This window comes from Cetorhinus maximus, chromosome 7, assembly GCF_964194155.1.
Source record: "Cetorhinus maximus chromosome 7, sCetMax3.hap1.1, whole genome shotgun sequence".
Classification (NCBI taxonomy): domain Eukaryota; kingdom Metazoa; phylum Chordata; class Chondrichthyes; order Lamniformes; family Cetorhinidae; genus Cetorhinus; species Cetorhinus maximus.
Window position 1 is genome coordinate 40,110,511 of NC_135885.1, and position 12,542 is coordinate 40,123,052.

At 42.6% G+C, this 12,542-nt stretch overlaps 1 protein-coding gene across 1 annotated transcript in view; it reads left to right on the forward strand.

The window, feature by feature from the left end:
- LOC144682736 (high affinity cationic amino acid transporter 1-like) overlaps nt 1-12,542 on the forward strand; it is a 63,840-nt gene that overhangs the window by 7,107 nt on the left and 44,191 nt on the right. Inside the window, exon 2 of the mRNA XM_078545374.1 lies at nt 11,438-11,840. Coding sequence (XP_078401500.1) covers nt 11,438-11,840 — 403 coding nt within the window. The remainder of the gene's footprint in view (nt 1-11,437; nt 11,841-12,542) is intronic.

Consider the following 12,542-nt stretch of genomic DNA (forward strand, 5'->3'; position numbering starts at 1 on the left):
GTTATCTGATTGTGACAGTGCAATTCAGTGTCTTAGGCTTCCTCATACATATCTCAATCTGGTAGAATGAAAATGTGGAGGGCTGTAATGGAATGAGAGTGAAGCTCCAGTACATCTGCTGAGTGGTCTTTAGTATAAATGAAGTTGATAAGTAATCCTTAAATGCTGTGTTGAGACTAACTGGGCCATGTCACTCCCAGGTGCTGGACGTGAACTTGGGAAACTCCAGACGAATGGAGTGCTTGTCGATGGTCCTGCTGAAGCACACTCTGTGCACACAAAGGTAACCTGACCCACAGGTTCACTTCCATGCTGTAGAGTGACAGATCTCAGCTTCCTGAAGACCGATGTCACCTTGGGGCCTCAGTATGAGGATGAGGCCTGACCATTATTCTTGAATGAGAGATGGCATTTGGAGAGGTGCTGCTGTCCGGATGTAGGTGAGCCCTCAGACAATCAAGTGATAACCAGTGACTGATGATTGTCCTCTTGGGGTTGCCTTGGAACGTTCCAGGCATACCGCCATGAGTGCACTGTTTGTAGTGCTGCTCCTGCCTCTTGAAGGCTGCTGTAGACAGTGAAATGTTGGTGCAATGTTTGAAAGGACTGCACCATGACTACTTGCTTCAGATTGCGCCCTGGGGAGTTCTTATCCCATTACAGAATGGCCACATGCTCCAGAGGCTGCCTGGTCTTCCAAGGATAAGGCCTTTATCATGTAAAACTGTGACTACTCAATCTGAGATTGATGTCCTTCATTGAGATGCTGAGGATATCAAAGATGATGTTAATGTTGAGCTATTAAAATATGAAAACGGCTGCTCCCCAGTGGAAACATTGATTGACAACTCAGGCTCTTTGATCTCTGCTGTCAATTTTGCAATGTTTCGTTGACATAACTCGCCTTTCAAAAGGTCCCCTCATGCAGACTAGGGTTCACGATTCACGATGTGGGGCAGTGAACCGTGACTCTTTAAAAGCCTGACCCGACTCCATGAAAACTGTGGAGGAGTAGGAGATGCCTATCCCCACATGGAGCTGGCCAGGTCGAGAGTGCCAGATGGGGGCTTCTGACAGGAAGCAGCCCGAGTCCTTTAAAAGCACTTCAGAAAATTAAACAGTCCAGGAATGGGATCGGGAATGGGGACCCCGCCCTCCATTTTTAAAAGGCTCCTGAGTCAACCTGACTCAGTTAAAATCCATGCTCATGACCTGTTCTTTCTCACTCGCGTTCTCTCCATAGATGCTGCCAGACCTGCTAAGTAGCCTTGGCGTATTCTGTTTTTATTTAAATATCTGAAATATTGACTTGGGTTTTTTTAACAGATGCTGTGTGGTCATCTCCTTCCAGTGTTTTCTGTTTATGTTTTTGAATTCCAACATCTGCACTATTTTGCTTTGTGTTCAGTCTAATACTGTGTTGTATTCCTCAATCATTGGGAAATAACTGACACTTGCTTAACCAGGAGGGACCGGTTAATTCTGGTTACAGCCCCATGAGATTTAAGTTGTTTGTGTGGATGTGAGAGAAATGCAGACTGTAGTTTATTTTTCACTCTTGTTGTAATACAAGCCAAATGGATTGAGATCTAAGTATTCATTGGCGACTTTGACTGTTGCCAAAACGAGTGTTGAAAACAGAGGCCCGAACAATCCCCATCCACCGCTACTCTCCTCCGTCTGGCTGAACTTATTCTCACACTGAACAATTTCTCCTTTAACTCCTCTCACTTCCTCCAAATAAAAGGTGTGGCTATGGGTACCCGCATGGGCCCCAGCTATGCCTGTCTCTTTATGGGGTATGTGGAACATTCCTTGTTCCAGTCCTACTCCGGCCCCCTCCCACAACTCTTTCTCCGGTACATCGATGATTACTTCGGTGCTGCTTCATGCTCTCGTCGGGACCTGGAAAAATTTATTAATTTTGCTTCCAATCTCCACCCCTCCATCATTTTCACATGGTCCATCTCTGACACTTCCCTTCCCTTCCTTGACCTCTCTGTCTCAATTTCTGGTGATAGACTGTCCACCAATATCCATTACAAGCCTACCGACTCCCATAGCTACCTCTACTACAGCTCCTCACACCCCGCTTCCTGTAAGGACTCCATCCCATTCTCTCAGTTCCTTCGCCTCCATCGCATCTGTTCTGATGATGCTACCTTCAAAAACAGTTCCTCTGACATGTCCTCCTTCTTCCTTAACCGAGGTTTTCCACCCACGGTGGTTGACAGGTCCCTCAACCGTGTCCGGCCCATCTCCCACGCATCCGCCCTCACACCTTCCTCTCCCTCCCAGAAACACGATAGGGTCCCCCTTGTCCTCACTTATCACCCCACCATCCCTCCACATTCAAAGGATCATCCTCCACCATTTCCGCCAACTCCAGCATGATGCCACCACCAGACACATCTTCCCTTCACCCCCCTGGAGGCATTCCGTAGGGATCGTTCCCTCCGGGACACCCTGGTCCACTCCTCCATTACCCCCTACTCCTCAACCCCCACCTATGGCACCTCCCCATGCCCACGCATAAGATGCAACACCTGCCCCTTCACTTCTTCTCTCCTCACCGTCCAAGGGCCCAAACACTCTTTTCAAGTGAAGCAGCATTTCACTTGCATTTCCCCTAACTTAGTCTACTGCATTCGTTGCTCCCAATGCGGTCTCCTCTACATTGGAGAGACCAAACGTAAACTGGGCGACCGCTTTGCAGAACACCTGCGGTCTGTCCGCAAGAAAGACCCAAACCACCCTGTCGCTTGCCATTTTAACACTCCACCCTGCTCTCTTGCCCACATGTCTGTCCTTGGCTTGCTGCATTGTTCCAGTGAAGCCCAACGCAAACTGGAGGAACAGCACCTCATCTGCCGACTAGGCACTTTACAGCCTTCCGGACTGAATATTGAATTCAACAACTTTAGATCTTGAACTCCCTCCTCCATCCCCACCCCCTTTCCGTTTCTTCCCCGTCCCTTTTGTTTTTTCCAATAATTTATATAGATTTTTCTTTTCCCACCTATTTCCATTATTTTTAAATCTATACCTGTAATGCCCTGTCAGTCTTTCCACCCCACCCCCACTAGAGCTGTACCTTGAGTGTCCTGCCATCCATTCTTAATTAGCACATTCTCTTAGATAATATCACCACCTTTAATACCTCTTTGTTCCTTTGTCTGTGACATTTTTTGATTATCTGCTCCTATCACTGCTTGCTTGTCCCTACAACCACCCCCCCCAACTTCTCTCCCCCCCACCCCCCGCCCCCACCTTAAACCAGCTTATATTTCACCCCCTCCTAACTTTACTCAGTTCTGTTGAAGGGTCATGAGGACTCGAAACGTCAACTCTTTTCTTCTCTGCCGATGCTGCCAGACCTGCTGAGTTTTTTTCCAGGTAATTCTGTTTTTGTTTTGTGTTGAAAAGATGTTTATCTCTTAACCCACACCCATACATTCTTTGTTTGAAAAAAAATCGTTTTCAAAGTTGCATCTCTAATTCTCAAATTTTTTTCCACTTTTGAAAATAAGGAGTAAATTTTACCCTATCTTGGGGCACACATCAGCTGCCGCTTTCAAATATGCAATGGCCACATTTAATTTAGTCTAGAAACCCACCCTCTCCACCAGCAACATACTGGGACTGCTGTGTGCACTAGCGACTGTGTACACAGCAGCAGCCAGCCAGTCCTTCTTTGGCAGCATCTCACAAGCCTGTGACCTCCTACTACCTGGAAGGACGTGGGCAGCAGATGCATGGGAACACCGACAAGTCCAATTTCTCCTCCATGTCACACTCCATAACCTTAGAATACCTCGCTATTCCTTAATCGTTACTGGATCAAAATTTTGGAACTCCCTCTGTCACAGCGTTTTGGGTGCACCTTCACCACACACACCGCAGTGGCTCAAGAAGGTGGGTCACCACCACAGGGAATGTGGAGATGCCACATCCCAAAAATTAATGTTTAAAGTGCAATAGCTGTATGAGACCCCAGTGGCTGTGATGGACTTTGTCAAGCTTGGTCTGTAATATTACTATTTCTAACACACTCTAATATAAGCAGATATAAGCATATATAAAACTGGGTAAGTTTTTTTTTTCTAATCGGTTCTCCATCTGGAGCTAGTCAGTTCTGCAAATCTGTATTTAAAAAAAAATAATGAAGCTGCCCACTTGTGGTACACGGAGTCTGCATTCTGCCCTTTCAAAAATCCCACTTGGAATAAGTGAGAAGTTTCAACTCGGTTCCTAATAATTGCACGTTCACTTCCTCATTTGGCACGGGGCAGGGCAGGCAGCATTCAGAGTTTTCAAACGCCACTGCTTCTTCCCCCCTCCCCCACCACCTCCAGAATTCAAAACCACATCCAATTCCCCCTCACCCCCACTACTTTCAGAATTTCTGCTTTTTAATCAGCACTTATTTCACAAGAACATGCCTTCAGTCACGTGATGGAACATAAAACACACATGTCACTTCTGCAATTCTAGCAGTGAAGGAGGATTAGTTGCACTTTTCATGTTCACCATTGCGGTGAATAGCAGCACTGTTGATGGGCAGCTAGTAACGGTTCATCAGTTCCAGTAATGTCGCCCAGCCTGTCACTCCGCTGCTGCATCCAGCCAGTTTCAGGCAGGAATCTGACTGCGGGCCTGCGGATGAGATGCTGCATTTAAAATCTCCTGCTGCTTGAGGTCAGGCCTGTTCACTGCATGGCTTAGCACCTGGTCAGCAATTCCTGCTTCAAGTTAAAATGTGGAGTGGTCTGTGGCAGCAAGTCACTAAGTAGATGAAAACAACCATTTCTTGACAATGGGAGAAAAGAAAAATCTGATGAAGTCTGTGCTGATTGCTGTTTTGCATTTCACAGTGACTGTTCAGAATAAGAGCGTTGAGCTTGGAAGGAGGTGAGATTCTGCACAACCAGGGGTTAGATGCACCAAGATGCAAAATGGGGGAAATGGCAAAAATATCTTTTAGAAAAGTCAGTGGGTTGCTAACCTTCAAAAGAAATTTTTTTTTTGAAAAAAAGAGTTAATCTAATATGCAGCATGCACTCTAATCCACCTATGACAATATTTTAAAATGTAATTCATCACACCAACGTTTCTAATTCGCACAGTGAATTGTTTTTACTTTTAGTGCAGGGACGTTATGCAGGTAAATGTGACTGCCAGTTCTCCACCAGCATTGTTCTGCAAACAACATGGAGATAGTCAGTAATCTGTTTCTTTGGCAATTCTAATTTGAGGAAAGATTGTTGGACAGGGCATGAAAAGCTCTCCGTGTTTCAAATAACCCACTGGAACAAACGTATGGGACTAGATTTAATCACCTCATCTATGCAGCTGATCTTGGCTTAGTATCCTATTGTAGCGGATTCCAGCTGAGAAGAGTTGAAGAGGGAGAATATCAGGGTGGGGGCAGAAAGGACTGAAGAGACAGGGCAAAAGACACAGAAATTTTAAAATGGGAAGGAAAAAGGGTAAGTACGCATTTTAAACTGCAAATTGGCTGGATTTGGTTGTCAAAGTTCACTACTTGGCTGGATTAGTAAACCACTAACTAGGCAGCAAACTTTAAATTACTCATTTGAAGCTAACAGTTTACACTACTGATCTACCCACAATATCATCACTAGGTTCTCAGAACATTCGAGCAGTGCTTGTATTGTCAGACGATAGGGCTGAAAGTTTTTTTTAATTCATTCACAGGATGTGGGCTTCACTAGCTGGGCCAGCATTTACTGCCCTTCCCTAGTTGCCCTTGAGTCAATTACTGGTTGGGCCTTGCTTAGTCCTCAGCCCCACTTATTAAGCACAGTTCCTCCCAGTGTTAAAGGTGCTAACTAAATCAAGTTGTTGATGGTGAGCACGCATCTGATTTGAACCCAGCAGAACAAAGCATATAATGACTACTGTTAGTTATCTTCATGTGGCCATTTTGGACATGGGCTGAATCCACGATTGGATAATTGTGCTGAAACTGGCAAAGCAAATCCTGTTCAGTGGAACATGCACTGGATGGGATCCACATTTACTGTAAGCAATCACTGAGATTAGGTAAATAAATGTTATGTAAAACAAAAGCTTCCAAAATGATTTACAACAGGTTAATTATAGTACCTCTGTGTATAGTTCCTTTATGGGAAAGAGCTATTCTGAGAATTGTAAGGATAATGTGTATAAGTAACGTCTGTTTCTCGAGCTTGTTGCTCTTGTCCTTATCCATTCTGAAAGCGCATCACATACACTGGTGAGTGTAGATTTCTCACAGTTTGCCTCAAGGCTATGTAGATAAAACCTGCTTATGTTATCATAAATGGCGTCTGAGAACAGTTTGGCATAAACCTTCACTATTTTAATCTTTTCTAAATGATAACCACACTCTCCAGCCAATTAACCTCTTATTATTTACTCGCTGCTAGGAGGCGCATATGAGAAGCTTGGATTGATTCACCTTCTAATTTTATTTTTGCTTCTTCCACGTGGAGTAATTCCACACCCCTCTTTGCCTCTTGTTCCCTGACGCAAGCAGTTGGCTGAAAATGTAGTTCACTTTAGAGAACCTTTAGAAATTTTCTTTTAACAGCAATTTGCTTTTAACATGACTGATATATGCGATGAGTTTCCTCGAAAATGAATGGATGTGATACGTTTTGCACTAGAATCCAGAAGATAAGGTGAATCAAGAAACTTAAGAGATAGAAAGAAATGCAACCATTTTCTCTTGCAATGGTTCTTTCTAGCATTGTCTTGTGTAAATGAAGAAGTAGTGGTTAGGTATTGCGAAATTCAGAGTTTAATGGCCTATAGATTGGTTTGAACTCTTTTTAAAGAGATAACAATTTTTTTTTGGCAAATGTTTTTGCTAAGCAAGGTGGGGATTTTTCATCAGAACGATACATATAGGACCGCTTGAAATTTTGACAGGGTAGATAGAAATGAACTGTTTTCAGAATAGAAAAGCAATTTTTTTTTTTGAAACTTGTAAATCTTGATTTTCAGGCAGATTTTGGTGGACTCGTACAAGGAACACTGCAGGTGCAGCAAACAGGAAGGCAAATGGTATGTTGGCCTTTATTGCAAGGAGATTTGGAGTACATGAATAAGGACGTCTTGCTACAATTGTAAAGGGCTTTTGTGAGACCACGCCTGGAGCACTGTGTACAGTTTTGGCTTCCATATCTAAGGAAGGATATACTTGGCTTAGAGATGATGCAGCGAAGGTTCACTAGATTGGCTCCTGGGATGAGGGGTTTGTAAACTGGGTTTATGTCCTCTGGAGTTTAGAAGAATGAGAGGTGATTTCATTGAAACATGCAAGATTCTGAAGAGGTCTAACAGGGAGACACTGAGAGGTTGTTTGAATATATTGAATATATTCAAGGCTGTGACAGGTAGATTTTCGATCTGTCAGGGAATTGAAGAATATGGGGAGTGGATGGGAACGTGGAATTGAGACACAAGATCAGCCATGGTTGTATTGAATGGCGGAGCAGGCTTGAGGGCAGGTATGGTGGTCTCATATATTTATGTTCTTATAAGTAGTTGAGGAATCTAAAATGAGCACCCATGGATGCAAGATTAAACATCATAAGGGGATAGCATTTCTACTTTATGTGGAAACGTTGCCCAAAATTGCACTAGCTTTGAGAAGAGTGTTTTCTTGAACTTTCGTTTGTTTATTGCTGGATGATTCCGTGCAATCGAGCTGTATTTTAAATCATAATCTTTTTAAAATGTTTTGCTTTGGAAACGTCCTTGATAAGAGTGGTTACTTGCTGCAGTTTGATAAAGACAGCTGAAAGTGAACTTATCACCAAAATTAATTGTTTTTAATGAATGTGTCAATCCCCTACTTGTGAGCACTCCGATTTTAAATCGGCTATGTTTGCCGCCAACGAGGTGCATTTGCAGTTGTACCGTTTTACTCTGTGGCATCATTGCGAGCAACAGAGATCAGAATTCAAATCAGTTATACTTTTTGGTTCCTTAGATACTCATGGGCCTAAGATTTTTATTTGTAATGAAAAATAAAAATAAATTAAAGCGATTGTGATCATCCACCTGGTAAAATAGCAAATCGCTATGGAATCTCATCATTTTCTAAATTTTAAAGCATCAGTGCATTTTCATATGAAATAACTAAACTTTAAAAAAACTTGCAGATCAATTTGAAAGCCTTCAGACATTGACTATGAAACCCTCAGATTCAGCATATAATGTTGTTGGCTTAACTCTAGGTCATCTGGAAGTTCATTCATAACCAGATAGTACCGAACCCTAATATAAAACTGATTTATTAAAAGTAGAATCTATAAATTCAGGTTCTTTGAGATTTGAATGCAATTATAGTTTTTGGACTCAAATTGTTGAGTTTGAAAATCTTCACACAAGTGTTTTTTTAAAGACGGGTTTTGCTGGCACAGTGTCTTCGGTCAATAACGTCATTGCCTTTCTGTGCATGTGTGGCTATCCTGCATTGGCAGGAGACGCAGTGTTTTAAATAACTGGGAATGACTTTTTTAAACCTATCCAGAAGCATTCACTAGTTAGATTGGGCTAGAGTAACGAGTCCCTTAGTAACTTACATTTATTTTCAAAACATATTATTGGTGTCCTTGCACTCAGAAGTTCCATTTTCAGTGAATGTTTCACGTTTCCAGTGAATGTTTGGAGTCTCTTTGAAGGCCTGCAAATGAGCATAATTATCAGAAGCTCCCAATATTTCATTAATTCACCCTGGGGGTGGGGCCTGTTTCTAGTGATGTTTCTTAAACCTGCGCAAGAGATTGCAGAAAACTCAAGTTGTGCTCTGTGTGATTTGTAGTTTATAATTGCATCTTTTTTTTGTGCTGGCTTCACTGTTTTTGGGTCAATCGTATTGAAAAAGCCAGCACAATGAAGTGGGAACCCCAGGGCAAGATATTTGGCACAGAGGAGGGGATTTGTTTTTAGAATAGTGAATTATGGGCCTGTGGCATTCAAAGAACAAAGAAAAGTATAGCACAGGAACAGGCCCTTCGGCCCTCCAAGCCTGCGCCGATCATATTGCTCGTCAACTAAAACATTTTGCACTTCCGGGGTCCGTATCCCTCTATTCCCATCCTATTCATGTATTTGTCAAGCTGCCTCTTAAACACCACTATCATACCTGCTTCCACCACCTCCTCTGGCAGCGAATTCCAGACATTCACTACCCTCTGCGTAAAAAACTTGCCCCGCACATCTCCTCTATAGTTTTCTCTTCTCACCTTAAATCGATGTCCCCTAGTAATTGACTCTTCCACCCTGGGAAAAAGCTTCTGACTATCTACTTTGTCCATGCCACTCATAATTTTGTAAACTTCTATCAAGTCGCCCCTCAATCTCCGTCGCTCTAGTGAGAACAATCCGAGTTTCTCCAACCTCTCCTCATAGCTAATAACCTCCAGACCAGGCAGCATCCTGGTAAACCTCCTCTGCACCCTCTCCAACGCCTCCATATTCTTCTGGTAATGTGGCGACCAGAATTGCACGCAATATTCCAAGTGTGGCCTAACCAAGGTTCTATACAGCTGCAGCATGACTTCCCAGCTTTTATACTCAATACCCCTGCCAATGAAGGCAAGCATGCCATATGCCTTCCTGACTACCTAATCACCTGCATTGCCACTTTCAGTGACCTGTGGACCTGTACACCCAGATCCCTCTGCCCGTCAATGCACTTAATTCACTTCCAGGGTTAGTGGTTGAGGGGAAAACAAAGGTTAGACTGAATAATGGATGGGGAAAAAGGTGATTATGAAATAGGAATATAGAGTAAGACCATTTACTCAAGCGAAATCTTAAGGCTGACATGGACTGATCTGTGCCGTATGACTGTCTTTCTGTGTATATCTGCATTTCCACTTGCAGCATTGGCTGGTTAAGAAGCACTGCCAGGTCAGTTTGAGTTTAAGGGAGATGGTGAGAAAGATTCTGTTCTAGTCTAACACCACACTGCTGTCCCTTCACCTCAACATTGGCTGCTGTTCTTTTAATTGCCGAGGTTCCACTGTCTGGAATTCCTCCATAAATCTGTGTCTTTTCACTGCCCTCTATTCCTTTTTCAATTCTCCTTCGAGCACATCCCATCAACTTCGTCTCCCTACTCTATCTTTGAATGTTTTTGTATGATGATGGCACTCAATAAATGCAAGTTGTTGGTATCATCATTGTTGCTGATGTTACAACTTATTGAGACCAGAACAATTCTTGCCATTTTTTTTTTTTGGCTTCAATCTGAATTGATTTGGCACAACTTGCATAGTCCGTCACCTGTCGATGAACTATGCCTCAGAATGAAATGGTGGGATTCAGATTTATGGTTTTGATTTTCTATATGACAAGTATCTGATCTCCACCTGGTTATCCAGATGAGGCATTTGCCTCTATGGGAAAGAATGGGCATATTTGTTATTTATTAATGAATGTTCACGAAGAGTACCCCAATCTCTTTTATTTTGTGGCCTCCTCCTCTGCTCTGCCGTCCCTTTTCCCAGTCCTCAGCTGTTAGTGATTACCTGCCTTTAAGCTTCTGCCTATGCAAGTTTGTCATTTTGATTTACCCATCCTGCTATCAGACAGGTGGCTGCATTGTGTGCTGGCTGGTTCTCCTTGGTGTGGTGGTGGAGGTCTGGATCTTGTTTCTTAGAGAGTGTCATGACATTCTATACCATGTTAGTTTATAGAACTGGCTGGCTGGACAGTTATTTGTAGTATTATTAGAAACATTTCTGTTCGAGGAAGGACCACTTGTAGGTCTCCGAAGTAGGATATTGAAAGGCAGAATGTCATCAAATGTACTGTTCTGTACACCACTTTCACTGATGTATTGTTGATGAATTGCTTTCTGACTGATCAATCAATTTTGAGCTGAATTATTCAATTAGGTTTACATTGTAGGGATCCAATGATTGTCAAAAGGCTAATTTTGAATCTAAAATGTCTGGAATACATATTTTGGCTCCACTATTTAAAATATATACATATATTGGATGACAGATCTTCATGACTTTACTAATGAAGCTAATGAGACTGAAATATTAACTGGATTGCTGACAATGCTTTCTGAATTATGTTTGGAGTAATGTAATTAAAATTAGAAAAAATAATTACCAAGATATTTTGGGTAGAAATGATTTAAAGTAAATCCATGCAATAGGGACTTGTCACAACTTAACCTTGTGATGTGTTATGGCTGAATGTTCCTGAAATTATACAGTATGTTATTGTGGCACACTGGCCTTATTTTGTTAGAGTAAGTGCTGCCTTCTATCTTGCTTATAGATAACAAAGGTAACTTAGATTTTGTCTGGAAGCATAAACTATTGAAACAAAACACACTTTGAATAGCAAAAGAGGCCTTCTTCTTTTCGCCTTTTCATCAATGTATTTCTTCTTATTTTAGGTTTGTGCTGTTCAGCAAATCTGGTCCAGCAAGATGGATTGTAAACTGCTTATTTATTTTGGACGTCAGCTGGTTCGCCGTAAATATGTGGACTGCACTAATGAAGAAACCCGACTTGCTAGATGTTTGACCACCGTGGACTTGGTTGCCCTTGGTGTTGGCAGTACCCTTGGAGCAGGTGTCTATGTGCTGGCTGGTGCCGTAGCCAGGGAGAATGCTGGCCCTGCCATCGTTATCTCGTTCTTGATTGCTGCTTTGGCGTCTGTGCTTGCGGGCCTCTGTTATGCAGAGTTTGGTGCTAGAGTCCCTCGGACAGGTTCTGCTTATCTCTACAGCTATGTTACGGTTGGGGAGCTATGGGCCTTCATCACTGGCTGGAATCTAATCCTTTCTTATGTAATTGGTGAGTGCTGTCCTGCTGTGGAAGTTTGCACAATGAGCACTTGATTGATGTTGGTGTTATATTCGGCACTGGATTAGGGATTGACTTGATATTTGCTCTGATATAGCCACTTGAAAAGCAGTGGCAAGCTTGTCAGTGGGGCGGAGGGCGGGGAGTGGAGGTTTATTGGATAAATCAGTATGGTATTGAGGCACACAAATGAAGATTCTACTTTGTATTTGGGATCAGTCACCTCATCTTAGCTGTTGGGGTACTGTAGTTAGCATTTGGATTTGGGAGGGGAAATCTGAGGCAGGTTGTTAGCTTTTTCTCAATTCTGTGATCAGCCCTGGAAAAGAGTTAAATGATCGGGGGATAAGTTTCAGGGTAACACACTGACCTCAATAATAGTAGACATAAATTTGGAAAGTTTTCTGATTTTTGTTTTGGTGCTGACTGACTGACTTTCAGCATACATTAATCTTTTTGTCCACATCTATTTTGCAGAATCTTGGAGAACTTGCATTTAGTCTTCTGTAGCAAGATGCCCGGTGAATGAGTAGATTGCTACAGTGTACCTGTGTGTACAAAGTTAGGAATAACACCCATATTTCACAGGAGTAGCTTAAGATCAGTTGATTAACCTTGTTACTGTAGCTAGGGTACCACTTAAGTAAATGAGTCACATAACTTAGCCCTGCAAGTGTCAACTGCAGGTGCAAT